The 20,977-nt window shown below is 31.5% G+C and overlaps 1 protein-coding gene across 2 annotated transcripts in view; it reads left to right on the top strand.

Annotated features, from left to right (window-relative positions):
- LOC118189013 (short transient receptor potential channel 4-associated protein-like) overlaps window positions 1-20,977 on the top strand; it is a 90,043-nt gene that overhangs the window by 14,950 nt on the left and 54,116 nt on the right. For both annotated transcript variants that reach the window (XM_035359546.2, XM_035359545.2), the window contains 6 exons: window positions 125-189; window positions 3,469-3,622; window positions 5,689-5,799; window positions 5,958-6,017; window positions 11,579-11,641; window positions 17,284-17,400. In XM_035359546.2, coding sequence (XP_035215437.1) covers window positions 125-189; window positions 3,469-3,622; window positions 5,689-5,799; window positions 5,958-6,017; window positions 11,579-11,641; window positions 17,284-17,400 — 570 coding nt within the window. The remainder of the gene's footprint in view (window positions 1-124; window positions 190-3,468; window positions 3,623-5,688; window positions 5,800-5,957; window positions 6,018-11,578; window positions 11,642-17,283; window positions 17,401-20,977) is intronic.

Below are 20,977 nucleotides of genomic sequence, written 5' to 3'. Positions count from 1 at the left end.
TTTTATTTTTGTAAATCATTAGTTTTGTAACATTTTAAAGTTTTATACTTTTCTGTTCTGTTCAAATTCTGAAGGGAAAAAAAGCTGCCTTTTTTAAATTGTGTATTTTTTAATGATGTTATAGAGAGCAGTAAAATATTGAGATTGAAAGGTATTGGCCTGGAAATATTTCATGCTATTTGTGTAGATGTAAGTATCTTTTCTGTTTTTTATTTTTTGGTATGTATTTACATATGTTTGTCTGTTCTCCACTCTACTCTGCAATACATTATAGCTCAGCACAGTACAATATACTATTTTAATATCATATTTGAAAATTTTATAGGCATTTATGTATAAACGGTATGTTTATACTCGCGTACCTCAGATGACTTAATTTAATATCTTATTTTCAGCTTTTCTAAATTTCCTATATGGGAACTTGCCTTTTTATATTCTGATATCATTTTTGGAATGGTTTTTTAATAAAACATTTCTGATTAAAATTATGCAGAAACACTATGGACTTTGCTGCTATTCTGTATTTAATTGAATTGACATTTCTATATTGTATTTCATTATCTGTATTAGTGGCTAAGTATAGGTATTGGTAAATGTAAGTAGGGGCAGGACACCAAAATTTCACCATTGATCGTACAGGTGTAGTCCTGCTGCACTAGCTATTAAACTTTGCCCCAAGTTTAAGAGAGAACACAACCTGGGGGACAGTCTGAGGTCTTCCACTACCTTAACTCTATCACCAAACCAGACTTTCTGCTCATTGTGTATTTAGAGTACCTCCATGCCACAAAGATATATACTTATATTTTATATATATCCATGCCATGAGATTTGAACCAAGCCCAATGATACAGCAGTTAGGAGCATTAATCATTATACCATTCAGAGTGGTTATGCACAATACAGGTAAAGGTAGAAGTGGAAGTGACACCAGAATTTTAACCACTGGTCCTGCAGGGTATAGTTTTGCCACACTAACTGTGCATTTCCACCCGAGGGAGAACACCTCAGAGAATGGTGCAAAGGTCTACTGGCTGGTTGGTATTATGCACAGTACAGTAGGACATCTTTTAAGATTCAAGAACTTTAGTGAAGCTGTTAGGAAAGAACTTGAATGAAATGAATTCTAGTGAAATTGGTGTTATCCTCAATAGGAAGTAGTTTTAATTATTTCCTTCAGCATTGCTTCTGGTAATTTAAAAATGTTCAAAAACATTTTTAAACTGATAAAAAAAAGTATTGCATTTGCCGATTTTTTTTTTTAATTTCAAATCAAAATTTAAAGATTTAGTTATTTTTAAGATGAATGAAAATTGTATTTGAAGATTTTTTTAAAGTGCTCGAACTTCAGTTTTATTCTAAAATGTTATATGTCTAATATGGATTACTTTTCATGTCATTGAACTAAATTATTATCTTTTTCATATTTTTTTCAAGTTTTAATAAATGTTTGAGGCTATATGTTGATAAAGTGCAGTGTATCATAAATTTCAAATTCCATCACAGTAATTTCCTTTGATTTATTTAAAGGATGCATGTATAATTCTTTTCATGCAGCATTTCTGAAAAGATCATGAATTACTATTAAGAATACTGTGTTAATACAGGTGATCAGCGAATAAGCCCTGATTTTAAAATTCAATATCTCTACAAGAAAGATCGATAGAATTATGCTGTGTTATGTAGAAGTGAGGGGGGCCACCTGATATTTACCCTAAGTAAAATCAGGTATTAGCCCCATACACTAGCTAGAAAACTAACATTCTGGCATCATTCCTTGAGTCGTGATGGAAATTGAGACTCCAGTGACAAGTACTGCCATTGGTGGCGGCATCAACGATGCTCCTAACCTTTCAGTGTTAAATTAGCTCAAGTAAAAGGGATTAAATTACATGATATACATTACAATATACATAGTTGTGCAGGTGCATATTTCAAGATGTTATTTATTGTAGTGGCTACAGGCAACATGTTTGGCGCTCTGCACTAAAAACTTTTTCTCTGAAAGGAGTCTAAAAAAAATAAAATGAAGCAGCCTTGCAATCAAAATACAATTTTTTCAAAATGTTCACCGTTTAAAACAATGAGGTGGCGTAAACGAACAATGAAATTTGACATCACGTCTTGCAATGTCTCAATGAAAATAGAGTCACATGCAAGACCAATCAATGATTTAAGCTCAACTAGAGTAGTGGGATTGTTTCGATAGAAGATATCTTTCAATGCGTCCCATAGAAAGAAGTCACAAGGACTCAGATTGAGAGAATATGGAGGCCAAGCTATTCTTTTGTCAGTAAACTGCATATAATCTAACGCAATTACTCTGTTCCCAAAGTATTCATGAAGAAAGTGAAGAACTTTATATGTTCGATGTGGTCGGGCCCCATCTTGCATGAACCAGTCGATCCTCCAACGCCAGTTGAATGCTGACAAATTGTTCCAAAATTGTAACGTAATGCTCAGTAGTTATCGTTTCTCGTACAAAAAAGGGTCCGATAATGCCTCTGGCGCATACCGCAGCCCATTCAATAACTTTAGGCAAATGCAATGCTTTCTCTTCACACAAATGAGGATTTTCGAAACCCCAAAATCTCCAGTTTTGTTTATTAATGATTCCATTCAAATGAAAATGTGCCTCATCTGAGAACCAGGTGCAGCTCACATCAAATCTGTCGTTGTCGATCATTGTTAGAATCTGATTCACAAAGTCAACCCTTTGTTTGATTTTGGATTTTGTATGGAAACAGCCGTAGGCTATTTCTCAATATTTTTTGCATGCTCATGTTCTTCAAACCTGTCTCTGATGCAATCCATCGGATGCTGTTCCTGGGATTTTGCTGAACTATTTCAGAAACTTTGGCTGCATTTTCAGGAGTGACTACAGTTTGCCTAGGCCCAACACTTCCCTTTCGATCACCAGTCATGCTGCCAGTCTGTTCGACTTTCACGAAGAACATGCGAATAATTTTCGCATCAGGTCAAACTGGAACATTGAATCAGTTTTGAAAACTGCAATGTTTTGCTGTAGGACTGTGTTCTAATTAGTAAAATTTCAGAATGAAAAAACACGTTGTTCATTGGAATACATTATGTCACTTTCTACGCTAGCCTCTTTTCACTAGCCAACAGTCGTACTGATCACTTTTGACTTTGAAGCACATTTTAAATAGATTGATTGATAGGTCATTGCGATTAGAGTGCCATCTGTTAACAATTTTGGTAACTAAACTTTTGTACACTATTTTTACAGTTTTGGTAATAAACATACAGTTTACCGCATAATTCTATCGATCTTTGTTGTAGAGATACTTAATTTTGAAATCAGGGCTTATTCGCTGATCACCCTGTATGAAGTAACAGTATTTTGTCTGTTCATTTGATTTTTAATAGTAGAATTAAAATTATGAGGTTTATTAAAAGTATTAAATTTTACTTACTTTAACAATATGTCTTTGTTATACTTCCTAGTATGAAAAGTTTGTCCCTTTGTATTCTGAACGAGAAAACTTCCTGCATTGCCTTTTTTCATACCTGCAGTACAAAGAAACATGTTTTCCTGCTTCTCGAGTACTTGAAAGTTTACTTCTGTCCAGGAAAAAAGTTCTTGATTTATCAGCAGTAGGTAAGTATTCACCTAATCCATTAATAAGGAAATGGGGGGAGGGATTTATATTTTATATAGTACATTTGTTTCAGCTCACAAATCTAAAATAGCTTGAGTTATCTAAAATAGTTTTGAGTTGAGGTTGCACATGGTGCTGTTTCATTTTAAAATATATTATTAAAAACAAAGTAATTTTTGCATGTAATAATTTTTGAGAGGATTTATAAGTTAGCATGAAATTTACTCTGAACTTTTCAGTTAACATCCTTGAATGAAGTTCTTAGAAATTGTTTTTGTGAAAAGGAAATTAAATAGCCATTTCATACTTTCTGTGAGAATATTTTATATATATAGGAGAACCTTTGTTAACCAGGCATCTATCAACTGAGGTCTTTGTGAACTGAGCCAGCAATCAAAATAAAGAAATAATTGGGAAATTTTACTAAGAATAGAAAGGTGGAACAAAAGTCAATAACATTGATGAATTTATCAGTGACTATCTTTCAACCTTCCTTATCAATTAACAGCCTTCCTTTAGGGCATTATTTTAAAAGTGAAAACAGCTCTAACTGACATGTTAGTAATAAATTAATTAATTCTTAGACATGTTTCAAAAGCTAAAAGGATTAAGGTTGGAAATCGACAAATGAAGAAAACAGTGACCAAATTTTGAAGATTTAAGCAATGAAGATATCAGCCACTGCACAATTCAGGAGAACAACAAAAATTTAATGTGGTGTTAAAGATATAAGTGAAAAAAAAATCCATGCTGAAATCTTGATTTAAGTTTTATTATTATTATTATTATTATTGCAAAGTGCACAAGAAGAGGGGATGCTTTCATGGAAGACATTTAAGGGAAATTGTCTTATGTGTACATTACACATGGGAAAAACCATGAAAGCTTCCATGCAGTCAGGATTTGAATCAGAGTTGATCAACCAGTATTTAGCAGTTTTACTGCTTAGCCTCTAATAAGCCTTAGCAAAACTGTTTAAAGCAATGTCCTGATACGTTTCCTGTAGATCTTTTGTTGATCATGTGGTAGCAGATAGTTACAGAATGATCACAAAAAAGGTTAACCTGCTTTCTCTCCCTCCTCTAAAAAAATTTTATTGCCTAAAAAGTGCATGTAAGAAATTTTTGAAATTTCCAATCTAGGTAAATTTTTGATACTGTTTTTATGAATATTTTTGTCCTGAAGTAAAATTTTTGTATGGATTATTTGTAAACTAATGGCAGCAAATTGTATCTGTACTGAAAGTACTTTTTTAAATGTTAATAATTGTACTTCTATACTTATTTTTAGAATTTCAAATAAACAGTTTCAGAAAGCTTTGTTGAAGGAAAATTTGGCATGATTTAAAATTTAGTCACTGCTAACTGAATGTTTGATTATCTGAGGTGATTGTAGTCTCAATTACCTCAGGTAATTCAAGTTCTGCTGTTGAGATAACTTACAGATTGTTGAAAAAGTAGAAATAGGGAATATATCAGATCTGGGATTTAACTTTTCATATCTATGAGTTATTTTCTTAGTATTGTCAGCTTTTCCCTTTCTTTTATTTCTGTTTGCTATTTGTGATAACTTTCAAATATTAAATTTAAAAAATTCTGTAAATTATTAAAATAGAAGTTAAAAAGTATGCCTAGTGAAAATTTTTTCTGAACTCTTATTGAATTCTATGATTTATCTGAATTTATTTGTTTTTAATACATATTCTCACAATAGTTCTAAAACTAAATGTATATGTACTATTTACTGTAACATGTAATAACTCATTCAGTGAGTAAGAAATAATTTATCTTACAGTTCTATACTTTTATAGGAATATTTAACATAAGCATTTTATTTTGAATTTAAGAAATTTCTGCAATATAAAATTAACATAAAGTAAAAATTGTTAATGTTTTATCTTAAAATTTTATTATTCAAGGTTGTGTGTGATTTTTATTTTCATTGCATAAAGTTTCATATGAGATACTTTATGTAACTAATTTCAAAATATCAGACTGTGATCATGGACTTCTTAAATGTACAAATGTTATACATGCAACTAATGGAATTCCTTTTTTATTGGCAGAAAACTTAAAAGAATTAGTAATCAATTTTGAAAATGTAACTCTGGGAGCCTTTTGTAAAATTCTTGCCATTACTTTGTCGGAATTAGATATGTATGAACACAGAACGTCATGTAAGTTTAATTTATTTCCACATTTAAATAAACATAAAAGTTGTTAAAATGTATATTTTGTTTTACAATAGTATTTAATATATATATATGTTACTTAATTTTTAACTTTTATGTTATTTATTACATGTAAAAAAATATGTATTTATTTATGTTTGCAGTATACGCTCAAACAAAAGAAAAGAAAAATGAAAACATTCAAGCTCGTGATTTAAATCAAGGTAATAATTAACTTCTTTTTAAATTACTGTGGGGGTTTGAATTCAATCCTGTAATCTTGTGATATTAGAAAAATGATACAGTCAAAAGTCTTTAATCCGGTTTCGTCGGGACTTCGGCGATTCCGGATTATTGGTTCTTCCTGATTATAAATCATCAGTTTAAATCTGGTAAAATGGCATGCAGAAATTATAAAATTAAAAATATGAAACCGTAATTTATGAAATAAGGAGCAATTATGATTTAAAGGGTATCAAAATTTACAAAAAAAAAAAAAAAGCTTTATATTTATTTGTTTACTTTATTAAACATTTCTTTCAACGCAGAAAGAATTAGTAAAACAAAAATTAATTTCGACTATGTGTAAAGCATACATTACGCATAGTCGAAATTAGAAAATTGCAACCAGAAAACTATTTGATGTGTACTCGTGATATTTATAATGACGAGTAATTTTATTTAAATCATATTAAAGACAGAGTACATCGAGATGAAATACTACATTTAGTAAGGAATTATAAGCCGAATAAAATAAAAACATCTGCCCTGAAGATAAGGATAGTGCTGGCAGATCAACTTCCAGTTCATTGCGTGCCACGTCCCCCCCCCCACAGAGCAGCATGAAATTGATAAACATATTTCGGAATGATTAGAGAATCAAAGGATATGCCTTTATCCATTTATTGCAGCAATTCCACTTTTTGTTTGATGGACATCGAAACATGCTTTCCCTTTGTAGATCCCTTGTTAGCTCCAGAATCGAAAATTCTTTTTGACATAATCGAAAGTTCAAGCTTACTTTTATAAATTTGCTGTAACAGTCTGCAAAAAATAATAAGCCAGATCCAATTCGAAGATTTAGGAACAATGCAATCTGCAACATTAACTGAAATAGATAATTAGGTAATTTTAGCTTAGCTTATACTGTCCGTTATACACCAAACGCACATGCGTAAACGTATTATGCGCATGCGTAGATGCATATGCACACGTGTAAAGGTATTATGCGCATGCATTGTTACACCAAACGCGCATGCGTAAACGTATTATGCGCATGCGTAGACGCATATGCACACGTGTAAAGGTATTATGCGCATGCATTGATGCATGTGCAGAAAGTTTGCAGCTTTGAGGTCCGGATTAAAGACTTTTGACTGCACTATCTGATTGTCCAACCAACCTTCCTATAAAGTTGCTAATCAGTGGTGACTAATTTTTTGCCAGCCTAATGTGAAAAACAGTAGCCATTTTGTAAAGTAGCAGTGCACTGAAAATTACATATAACAGCAGCAAATTAATGAAATTAAAATTGCATGAAGCATTCATAATGAAATGCATAAAACAAGCATCCATAATGAAATGCTCAAAATTACTTAAAGCAACAACGAATTAACAAAATTAAAAAGACAACAAATATTCATAATAAAATGCTTAACTTTCTTTTTTTCTTCTTCTGGACTTGTGCACAGCAATTTGTTTTATTTCAGAAAAAAAAAAAAAAAAAAAAAGAGAGAGAGAATTGCAGAGCAATTTGGCACTGCTTTCCATGTACACATCAACATGTTTTAACTATATTAAAATAAAAAAATATAAAAAGGAGAATTTCACAAATTAACTTCATGGAATGCACATTCCTACTCTTTCTACAAAAACACATTCCTACTTTTCTACTCTAGGCAAAATGCCATATTTCTGAAAAACGTGCAATACTTAATAGCTGGCAAACTCCACAATGGCAATACAATTCACTACAAGAGGGAGGAGAACTTTGTACGCTAATCACGACAAGCAGAAACCATGCACATGCTCCTCGAATTTTAAAACTGTGTGCACTACTGTGACGTAATGCAAGCATAACCATTAGTGGGTTACGTATCAGCAGAGGAAGTTAGAAATACACTGAAAAGCATACTTTGCCTTTTCGCAGAAATAAGAACACAGAAATATGAAGGAAAACAGCAACTAATATTTATTTCACTCTTAAAATTGACTAGGCTGCAGAAGCAGCCTTTTACATAAAAACTAAAGCAAAAAATGAAAGCTAGTGGTTTATTGACTGATTTCGTAGTTTATGCACTCATAATAGCACATCATCAGCCAGTCAGCAGTAACCATGTAAATTAACCACTGACTGGCTTCTGTCTGAAAAAAAATTGCATAAAGAAAAGCCAACAATGCCTCCCTTTTTTCATGCATTTGTAATTGTATCTTTATAAATTAAAGTCAAAATTTCAGTATAAAATTTCACATTTCATTTCTATAACATGGACACAATGCTTATTCTTGAATATTGTAAACACTTATACAAAATTTTCAAATCCATAGCGGTTATTGCTTTAGTAAAAAGCACATTATTTAATTTGCTGGACATAAGGTCAAACATGCCATCACTCGCCAGTCTTTTAATAAAGTGATATCATACATCAACATACTTAGTCGGACTATTTTCTGTTAGTGATCTAAGGAAAATCAATAGGAGATTTGTTATCACAAAACAGTTCACACTTTTTCAAATTGGACTTTAAAATTTCATCTTTTATGACATTTTTCATCCGTATCAACTCTTTTGCTACTTTCTGTGTAAACTTACAAATATGAATCCACCTATGGATACATGGTCATTCCTATTATTTGTATAATCAGTGCCTGAATTGCAGTATAAATTTATATGTTTAATCCTTGATAAGTTTAATTCATATGATTTAGTACTATTGAGATAATCAAACAATTTTAGCAGTGCTTCTCAATGTCTAATTCCAGGATTTTCCTGAAACTCTTATAGAGTCTTCTTGTAATATTTGGGAGTGTACACTCTTAAACCCTATGTCAAAGACTAAGTAGTTATGTCTTTCAGAATAAACACTGCAGATGAAGGGTTTTAAATAACCATTTTATTTAAATTTAAACAGATGCGTGCACTTCATGCTCACAAATCACTACCACTTGTGGCTATGCAACAAAAAATAAGAATGTAACAATTCAATAGTAAATTAAGATAATTTAATGACTGGCTTCCTAGCTTAACTAACACTAAATCGACTGCACACAGCAAAGCCGAGCCAAGAAATATCAGTATAAACTGACTGGTTTCGAACACTGAACAAGAGAGCTAATTTTAAACTCGCAGCATAAACATCAGAACTAAGTCTGCCACTACGCTTTGAACTCTTGAAACACAGCTTAAATACTGCTTCTGAAACACATTTAAAACTTACATCTATGTCTTGCAAAATTTACATTCCGGCAGGAAACTGAAATTAGGAGAAACCGGAAAGTCAAACTAAAAATAACTGGTTAGAATAAAGTAAAACCTTACATTGTGATAAAATATTTACCACATATATGATTCAAGCCTAGTTCTATTAGCTACAAAACTCAATATTCCAATAGATTTCTAAAAGGTACTTCGCTCATTCCATCAATTTTTGCACTAGTAGATGAACAATCTGATTTTGTAAGCATAATCCCTTTGGGAAGTGAAGTTATTGGTATCTGGAGAGGTTTTAGAATATTAATTACTTTTTTTTTTGTTTAAATTTTTCAAAAATATCTTCAATGTATGTTTGCTGATGTATAAAACTCCCATTTTTGTTTTATAAGAATTCAGTTCTGAGTTACTTTGTAGTTTTGCCTAACACTTTAAATATTAAAAAAACTTACTCAAATGAGATTTCTTTACCTATATGGTGTTAATCTATATTAAAAATTACAATATCATCTACATATAATAAGAAAAATATATTAGTGCTAGATTAAATATAAAATGTAGTGAAATTTGTCCTTTGGTATGAAGAACCCTTCTGTTGCTTCTTTGTATATATGTGAACATTTAGTTTTTATTTTGTGTATTGCATGATTTTGAAATAATCATTATACACAGTCTAGTCATATTAATGTGACCACCTGCCAAAAGCCAGAATAACCACCTTTCGCAGAGCGGAGCACTGTGAGATGTGCAGGAAGAGAATCAGGTTCTGGGATGTTGAGCCCTGCCAACTCTAGTACCAGTTGCACTAGGTTTCGCAGTTGAGGATCCATGGCACGAACAAACCGATTACAGATTCTCGATTGGGTTTAAGTCTGGAGAGTTTTCTCGCTAGAGGAGTATGGTAAACTCATCCTTGTGCTCTCCGAACCACGCACGTATACTGCAAGCTGTATGACACTTCGCATTGTCCTGCTGGTAGATACCATCTTTCGCATGTAGAGGTGGACATGGTCTGCATGGACAGATGCATATTTCTGTTGATCCACCGTGCCTTCCACAATGATGAGTGCACCCAGAGAATGCCGCAAAAACATGCCCCAGACCATAATGCACCTTCCTCCAGCTTGGACCCTTTTGGCAGTTGTTGCAGGGTGTTTGCTTTCTGATGTTTCATGCCGTATACGCCAATGTCCATCTGTCCAATGGAGCATAAAATGTGATTTGCCAAAAAAAGACACCTGTCGCTACTCAGTGGATGTTCAGTTGCGGTTCTGGTGTGCAAATTCCAGCCTCCGTCGCCAATGAACTGCAGTCAGCATAAGTGCTTTAACCAGGCCTCTGCTGTGGAGGCCCACACGCGGCAATATTCCATTCACCATCATTGAGGAGACACCGTTGGTAGCCCTTTGGTTTATCTGGATGGTTAGTTGCACGTCTGTTCTCCCGAATGCATCTTCATAGCTGTCATTTACCTCTGTCAACTATGGCCTGTGGTGCATATTTGCCATGTCACTGATTTTGGATAATGACATTTTGCCATGCACAATATACTTTTACCATGGCAGCACGTGAACAGTTTACAAAATTGGCAGTTTCGGAAATACTTCCACTGTTGTTCTGAAAGCCAATGATCATGACTGTTTGACGCCATAAAACGTGATTCATCAGAAAAAGCCACCTGTTGCCACTCAGTGGATGTCTAGTTGCTGTACTAGTGTGTGAATTCTAACCTTAGTTGTTGATGAACTGCAGTCAGCATAGGTGCTTTAACCAGGCCTGTGCTGCGGAGGCCCATACGCGACAACATCCGCTCAACCATCGATGAGGAGACGCCGTTGGTAGCCACTTGGTTCATCTGGGTAGTCAGTTGCTCAACGGTTGCATGTCTATTCGCCCGAACACCTCTGCAGTCATCATTTACCTCTGTCATCTATGGTGCGTGGTGCATCACATTTGCCACGTTGTTGATTTTGAATAGTGCCATTTAGCCATGCTCAGTATACTTTTACCATGGTGGCACACAAACAGTTTACAAAAACAGTTTACAAAATGAGCAGTTTCGGGAATGCTTCCACCCCTGGCCCGAAAGTCAATGATCATGCCTGTTTAGATGTCAGATAAATCGCACCGTTTCTACATTATGCCAACGATTGCAATGTTTTTTTAATTCTCTCAGATGTCCTTTATATATGCTGCACTGAAATGTGCTGCCACCTTGCCTTCTGTGATTTGTTATTTCACTTTGACATCAAAACTAGGTGATGGTCACATTAATGTGGCTGGACTATGTATCGTTATTGCATGTATATAAATATGTTTTTTCATATTTTAGTTAAATACTTTTTCCTCTTGCAGATGTTGTTTTAGGTATTCCAAATATTCTATCAAGGCTTGTTAAGATAGCTTGTGCAAAACCATGTAAGTATTTTGTCATGTGTGATGAAAAAAAGATCACTTAAAATCTCGGAACAGGTTTGAGCATATCTACAAAAATGGGAGAAGGTTGATTTTCAAGCTGAGAGCCAAATTAAGAAAAACCAAACAAAAAATAAATACATAACAAAGTTTTAAAATATGATTGATTAGAATTTTTTTTAAGCTAAAACTCCATATTTAGAATTCCAGTTCACATAAAGAATTTCATTTTGTTGACATTAGATAAATTGATATCAAAGTAAAAATTTAATTGATCGTTTTTGAAAAATGTTAAAATTTTTCTACTGTATTTAATCAACTTATGTAGCAAAATATTTTGAATTTGACACAGGGTTTGTACGGTTCTTAACAGTCCTTAAAAGTCCTTAAATTTTTTGGCATTGATTTTTGGTACTTAAAAGTCCTTAATTTTGGCCAAAATCAGTAGAAGGTCCTTAATTTTAATCATCTGAAATTTCTGTCTGTTTTTACGACTGCCATTTTGAGTGTGAATTAGCATTTTGGAGTAATATTTTTGGCGATTCACTGATGTATATGGTGATCTTTTGAATGGGTTAGTGTATTATAATTTGTTTCTATTTCTAATATAAATGATGGATACTCGAGTTTTTAATCAAGGAGTGAAATAAAAGCATTTTGAAATTCATTTCTTGTGTACTAAGTGTGATAAAGAGCTTTTAAACAGTTTTCACTTTTTGGAATGTGAATTCTTTTATTAAACGGTTCTAAATTTGGCGACTTGTCAAAATTTTGGCAATTTTAAGATCAGTTTCTATGGAAAAATTTTAATTCCGAAATCTGAGAATTTTTCGACGATTTTTTTTTAAACATCATAATTTTGACAAATTTCATTAAAATAATGATAATATATTGGAATTATATTTAAAAAATAACATTAAAATAAAACATTTTTATTTTTCGCTGTCGTATTATAAAGTTCCATTTGGCAACTTATTATACAATATTTTGAATCTGAAAAATAAACAAGGTATAAGGCTGTAGAGCATAATTTACGAACAGCTCTTAGCAAAAGCAAAATTAGCTATGCAAATAATTAAAAATACCTTTTTAATTTTTCATAGTAAGTGTTTTTCCCATGTAATTGTCTCAAAATTCTCAGAGAATATGCATCAGTTTTTCTCGATAATATTAATTTTACACTTTTCCCTCCTTTTTTTTCCGAAATATTTCTGGCTTTTTGCTGTTACAGATTTGGTTGGGATAATTTTTCTTTAGTATTTATGGCATTGCAGCTTGGAAAATTTAGAAGGATTTGAAGGCAAGATTTATAGACCCACGATTCTAGAAAATTTGAGAAATATGTGACAAAATGAAAAATGTCTCCATGCTATCAGCGCGTAATGGATGTACTTTACAGAAAGTTTGCGATGAATTTCTTACTTTTTGGAGAAGGTCTGGAAGAACAATGAAGACATAATATTTGAATGTTTTACTCCTGATACTAGAATCTTTTTCTTAACATGTTTATCTTCCATTTATATTCTCTACTTTTCACTATACACAAGCATGGAAAATATCAAAAATGCTTCTAATCATCACTTGAGCAGGCATTATAGAAAGGGATTTTTTTTTATTAATAAAGAAATTGAAAACTTACAATTTAAAAGATCCATCTAATATGTCTTAATGCATCATACACAGAGCTGGCACTAGGCATTTTCCCATCTGATGAAATCTCTGTGGATCCTAAATTTGACTGCATAGTGCCTATCTAAATTCTGCTTGCAGTGCCTGTCTAAATTCTAAACATTTTGGCATTTCTAGATTTTGTTGTTTGGTGTGTCACTAAATTCTAAAAATTCTGCCACACCAGCTCTGTAACCGGCCTTTACTATATATATATTTCATATTTCTTTTGAATTCCGTATTACTGAAGAAATTAAATTAGTCACTTTTTCTATACATTCTAAATGCATTTAGTGTTTTTTTAGAAAAACAGAAATCCTTAATTAAAACTAGAAATTCTAAAATGAAAAGGAAACGTGCTGAAGAAAGAAACTGAATACATAAAGAAAATTATTCTTCAAAGATATGTGCAGTTATTATTATGTAAATTATCCAATTGTTTATGACTTCAGCCTTTACTTTAATTTTCCATTTCTGTTTCCTCATATCATAGAGTTACTGAGCCAGATTAAATTTATTTATTAAAATAATTTCAAGTTAATGGTTGACATTTTATATCCAGTGAGTTCTCTTTCCCAACTGGCAGTTAATTAAAAGTCTTTTTATGTTAAAATGTTAATTAAAAATCAGTTAATTAAACAGGCAGTTTATTAAGAATCTTTTTATGTCAAAGATATGTGCAGTTACAGTAGAATTCCAGAAATCCGCAAAGCTTGGGACCAGAGGTTGTGCAGATTTTAGGATTTTGCAGATTTCAGGACAGAAAAGATAAAGTATAATATTCGGACTAAAAGTGCAAAATGAATAAGGCGTATTAGATACATTTAATTAAATTATTATATACATTATTGCAATAATTTATTATATGCATTAAAATATTATTATATATATAAATTGATTATATTATTCATTGTATTATATGTACACAGCATCGAGGTTTGCTGATTTCACCTCATGCAAAGATTTCCGGTTTCGGATTCCGGTGTTAGAATAACTGTTGCTGTAAAATTTCAACAGCTTTTCTTTATTTTTCTGTATATCATACACAATCGTGTCCCAATACCATACCATTCTGCTATAAATCAAGAGTAGCACCTGCTTCCATCTTTTGCAGAATTTGCACTTTTTGCGTTACTGTCAATGCAACATGTTTACCTTTTTCAACTTTGCAAGCAGTAAAATCACGAGTGCCTTTCTAATCTGTTTTCTTATCTTATTAAAAAGGGCTGAAATTAAAAATATTCATAATTTATTCACAAAATATCCGGATAAAGAAAAAGGCAGCACTAAACAATCTCGTGACATGAAATAATAAAGCTCAGAAAATACAACAATGTGAATCTTGAGCTTGAACAAAGAGTTGACAGTGAATCATCTGCTTTTTTACCTTGATGCAGATTAGAGGGGGAAAAAACTTATCTTATTTATTTTAATAATTTGGTTTTTCTGTTTTGACTCATTATTATTCGGGTCATTATTCGGTTAGTATTTTTTTCTTCTATATTTCGTACTCAATGTTGTGGTTTCCGGAACCTATAAACTGAATGTTTATATTCTGAGAGACAACGCGGATTTGAGGTATTTGACTGTATTATTATGTAAATTACCCAATTGTTTATGATTTCAGCCTTTACTATAATTTTTGTTCTAAGTTCTTTTTAAATAAAAGGCTTATTTAAACCTTTGTCTGATATTGTAGTTACTTTCAGACATAGTGATAATTTGCTTCACATCTGTTGGGAGTTTTGGACTATTTAACTTTTACCAGATCAAGTAAACCCTCCTAGGTACATTGTGGAGAAGTTTACAAGTTAGGAGATAAAGCATGCAGAAACTAGCGAGAGCATTCATTTGCATATTGAGACAAATCTCTAATTATTGTTAGGAAAGATGCTTAAAGAGAAGGAAATCGATATAAACTAGCCAAAATGTTTGGTAAGGCTTCAAATTAAAATGACAGATAAATATTTTGTTTAGTGTTGTTGTTACAAAACATAAATGTTTTGTAGCTTTTAATGTGTAATTATTCTAATATCCTTTAAGAATCAGTGTCATCAAATGCATGTATTTTAAACTGTGAAATTTTATTAGATTTAGATTTTAATAGGGTTAAAAAATAAATGTAAATGTAAATGTCATGTAAATCCATAATGACTAAGGTTACCTATTCACCTAATTTAATTATTTATAACTAACTGCTTACCCTTAAAAATTATCTCTACATATTAAAGCGAGTTACTGCCTTTCATTAATACTCAATGTAGTCACAAGATAAAACACAAAAATGTAGAAATTCAAGTAAAACATATTCTTTGCATCTAGTGAGACTTAAAATAATACAAAACAACTTATCACCTCTGGCTTATTGGAACTTGAAAGTATATTAACTGGGTTGCAACCCCTGGAACTCTACACAAAACTATGACACTAACTGCATCAAACAGAGCCTGACAAACTTTCAACACTTGCCAAATGTGCCTACATCAGGCCTTTCATGTTTGTTTGAATCAGCAGCGGTGATAACATTCAGTCTTTTGTTATGAATGATGTTGATTATGATCTTATTTCTCATTTTAACCTATGCCGTTTGACATAAAATCTACCTGCTATTTACTAAACCTCTAGACCAGCGATTCTCAACCTTTTGACTAACGTGTACCATCTAAACAAAAACTGAAAACCTTTAGCACCACCACCACTCTTGAAAGAAGCTCAGATTGCATAAATTTACGAGTGTTAGAGAAAAAACTCAATCAGCATGTTGGGGTTTTAATTTTTGAAATAAATAGTTAAAAATATTTTGCTTTTTTGTGTACCACCTATTTTCTTCTTGCCTACCACCAGTAGTACACATACCACCGGTTCAGAATCTCTCCTCTAGACTGACCAAGTATGTGACAAAATGAGACATTAAAAAAAATCAACATAAAGCTAACTATTAGTAAAATGTAAATGTCACTTATCTTCTTTCAAATATGTCCTACCTATCATAAGTGTAAAATATTTAATGCTACTTGATAAACTGCATGAAGTTTATTTTATTCTCAAACTTATTAATAATTATGTTAATTAATTCATGTTTAGTAATAATGCATACTACTTAGGAATCTATTTTATTTTTAGGATGATATTACAAAAGTGAAATTCAGGCATAGAATAATATTTTTAATTGAAATTATTCAATTCCCATTTGCTTATAGGTCCTTAATTTTTTTCATTAATGGTCCTTAAAAGTACTTAATTTCCGTGTGCAGAAATGTGTACGAACCCTGTGACAGGTCTGAGATCTTTTATCACCAGTATTAAGAAGCATATTTATTGTGTATTTGTTAATTTCTAATCTATAACACTTTCTGTTTTTTCTTTGATAACAGTAAATTCTTATATGCTTTTATATATTCATATTGTGTTAAACAAGGCTAAATTTTAAAACTTGATAATTTAAAAAATAAATGACTAATCTATACTCTTTTGAGTAAAAGTTCAATCACTGAAGATACTTATTTTTCCTCTTTTAAAAATTGCATTTATGAAATATATTTTTAACTTAAATCTTAAGTGGTGATGGTGGATATTTAACAGCCATAATTTATTTGAGTACATATCCAAACAACTTTGGAAATTAATATTAACATTAAAAATGCTAAATGCATTTCAAAAGAAAGTTGTTCCATCTTCTGCTACAAAAATTTATTTTCTTCTAAAAGCTGTCTTTTTTAAATTGAAAAAATAAAATGTATCAAGAATTCTGTTCAATTTTAGTCCTAATTGTATTTTCTGATCTAATATAGTATATAATTTTTAGTAATTTCCTTGAAATAGTATTTTAAAATGGTGTATAAATGATTGTTAGTAATGACAGTGAAAAAAGTAATAGATTCTTCCTAACACACTATCAAAACTCATTTCAGAAGCTCTCTGTGTAAGCATCTTTAATACCATTTATTCATTTGAAACTTTATTTCTCCTCCTCCCAGATGTGCCATGGTTTCCCTGTGGAAACATAGAAAGTGAACAATGGCTGCAGTGGATTGATGACCAGCTGGTGCAAGATTCAGAAAATGAAGATGAGGATATTGATTTGTTTATTGGAGGTTAAGAATCTTATAATAAACTAATAGAATGCCCCCCTTTTTTTATTTTTGCCAAGTTACTAAATATGTTTAATTACTAGTAATTCACCTTTGGATATATTCCTAGTGGATGAATCTTGTGTGGTTGAAGATGTTATTGTTTTCCTTAATATGTATAGTAAATGTCTGTGAATTTCCTTAGAAAGTCCTTCTTAGGCATCTTTCCTTGTAGCCAGATAACCTCAGTGCATTTTGCTTTCATTAAGCAATCTAAAATTCATAACATCAACAGTCTAAATAGGAATGTATTGTACAAACAAAGATATTCTACTGAATTTAATCATTAATTTAATATTTAGAGGATCTTTTGTTTTGTATTCAAAATATTTTTTAGCATTTTTAGCCTTTTATTTTGTTTTTATATTACATTTATAAAATATCTAATCATTCATTCAGAGTTGTATTTGTTTTAACAAGAAAAATTATTTTCATTGTGATAATATGCGCCCGGGATTCTAATATTGGAAGAAATTTCCCTTAAGGGAGAATTTTACAGTTTAGAGGGTTAGTTACTTAACCTCCTGCACTGGCATACTTGAATTGTAGCAAAAAGTCTTCTGAGAAAGCTGAAAATCACTTAAGACTCAAAAAATTAAAATAGGCATCATGTAAATTTACCAAAAGCATTTTCTTTTTTTATTTATTAAATATAATAATAATTTATAATTTGTGTATTAAGGAATATATAAATAAAATATATCTGTAAATTAAGCTAAACTTTTTATTTTTGTGATTTACAAAGATAAAGTACTTTACATTTTACACAGACCCTTCTTGTAAGTTTATGAGCATATGTTGCCAGATTTAGAAATAAATAATTGTGCTCATATTATTTGGTAATTATTATGCATGTCATACTAATCAAACTTGAAATAAGTGATGACAGAATTCATATCTCTAAAGTGTAGGGGTAAATTATACAGTAATTTGTTTTTATTTAATCTCTTGATCTATGATATAATTCCTTTGGAAAGTAAGTATTTAATTGAAAACTTTTGTTTAATGCATTTTAGAATACTGCAGATAAGGCATTTATGGGCTGTAGGGTTAAAAGTTGGCGATATTTGTAGATGAATGCAATGTCCAAATTCAGGTGTTCATATTTTATGAAAAAGTCAAGGAAGTCAGTATTACTCACAGTCAAGTTTATTTCATGTATACCTCAGAATTTGTCAAACTCCATTGTTGAAATATTCACACAGAAGGCATATCTTTCAAAGGCCACAGAATATGTAGTTTGGATGGACAAATAAGAATTCTGTTCAGCGATAAAAAGAAATTCAACTTAGGAGCCTGAGGTTATTTTTGTAATGACTTGAAATAAGAACCCTGCTTTTTACTTAACTGTTGACAAAAAAAGATTTCTGTCATGGTTTGGGAGAGAGATCATTCAATTTCTATGTAATAATATTTCATTATTAAGGAATTTTCATTCCTTAATACTCATATTGCTTTTTTCAAAGACTACCATACATGTGTTGATGATGAGAATGTACTCTAAAGTTATTCATTAATGATTGTAGAAATTGTAAGAGATCAGCAATATGTATTCCAACAGGATATCTCAATATACATATTAGAGGCAACTTTGAAATGGTTTTTGTTGAAACTAAAATGATTGTCATATAGAGGACAGAATTCGATCTTGATGATTTGATGAAAAGACTGGGGTACATTGGTTGATGCCATGCATACAAATGGTCAAGAATATCTGAATGTTCAATGTTAAAGCACCATAGATTTTCATTCAGACCTGATTTACTCCAAAATCTAGCATGATATATATATGCTGGAAAAAATCTTTTCAATCAGGGATTCAAAGAAATGAATTCAAAATCTAATTTTAAAAACAATAAATTTTAAAATGCCTGTGTACACGTGGGACGAAACATTTTCAATCTCCTTTCATTAAGGTATATGAGTACTGATATTGAATTATTTCTGAATAGGAATTTTCATTCTGTGTAAGTAAATTTTTTCTAAAATCCTTGTCACATATTTTCTTTAATCATTATTTTAAAAACTGATTGTCCATAATCATGAGACAAATTTCTAGGTTTGGATTAGACTATGAAATGAAGTAATCTTAGCAGGGCTGGGCTGTGGAGTTGGAGTCATGGAGTCTGAATCGGAGTCAAGCAGATTTTGGGGTAAAAGGAGTCAGAGCTTGGAGTCGCTAAAAGCAGGTCGACTCTGACTTCAGTTTTTGTTGGACAGTGTGAATTTGAAATGAAATTAAAATGAATTGGAAAAAAAAAAAAAATACAAGCTGAGTATGATCTATATACATTGATAAATAGTTATTTTCTGTTTTATTGACATATTAATAAATAAATATAAGGGAGAAGAATGGATGTAATATTTGTCATTAGTGATTAGACTGATTCATTTAGTTACAAATCTCATTGGTAAATTTAGGTAAGTAGCAATAGCAGCAAGAACTCCCAAAATTAATGGCATTCTTAGGAAGCGGGCAGGTAAAGGAGCAATTATTGATCAAGCAGTGTGATAAGGAAGTACAAATTTGATGATAAAGAGGTTGTTAGAATTAAGAACTTTTTTAGAAGATGTAGATACCCTAATGTTTCATTAACAGAAAGACTGTGGAATGATCTTGCAGAATTGGAAACTCTTCTTTCTATACCCTATATAGCCACAAAAAAGCTGCAATCTGAAGAATTGATAGGAGGCGAGAATGGAAGAATGAGATATTTTTTCTTTCTGAAACGGAGGGTTTATTGCAGAAGGAATCATTTCTTCAATGAAGAAAAGAGAAACTAGTTTGTTAGACAATGAGATCTTGCTGGGTTCAATATATGGAGATCTGAAACACCGAATTTTCTTGGATGAGGAACAAATTAAAAAGGCAAAGAAAGTCATCTATGAACTTTCATTAGAATGAAATTATTCTCAGAGAATTCGAATCAGGACAGTCAAACTGCAGACATTGCAGTTGAGTCTCTATCATCCTCTTTCAGTGATGAATTAGATTTTGAGAAATAGTTTTGGATAATATTGAAAAGGCTAAGGCAAAAAGAATGAAAATAAAGAACAAAGAGCCTTTAGATATGAAAATGAAAAAATACAAACAAGATTTCTACACAGCCTTTGACGAAATAGAGAAATATGATTGCTCTTGCAAGACACCTCTTTTAGAACTTATAAAAGTCTATCCTGAAAAGTCAAAAGAAGTAGGCCTAACAGTAACATCTCTTCCTCCTACTTCAGTCAGTAGTGTGGAAAGACTCTTCTCAGCTTCGAAGTTTATCAAATCGGATCTGTGGTGCTCCAACGACGAAGATCTTGCCGAAGCTATACTGTTTCTAAGAAATAACTAATGCAGTTTTTCTATTTCATAATAAATGCTAATTAATATAAATAATTTGCTATGCCATCAATTTGTTTTCTGTAACATCTATTAAATCTTTTATATTAAAAAAATAAGCTGTAACCCATGTGTATATGTTTGTTTACAGGTATATATGAGGGAGTCAGAGTCTTTAAAATTCCAGGAGTCGGAGCACTGAATCTTAGAAAG

Source organism: Stegodyphus dumicola, chromosome 4 (genome assembly GCF_044657685.1).
Source record: "Stegodyphus dumicola isolate Sdum_Otavi_A_Nest chromosome 4, ASM4465768v1".
Classification (NCBI taxonomy): Eukaryota; Metazoa; Arthropoda; class Arachnida; order Araneae; family Eresidae; genus Stegodyphus; species Stegodyphus dumicola.
This window is presented reverse-complemented; position numbering and strand designations above follow the sequence as displayed.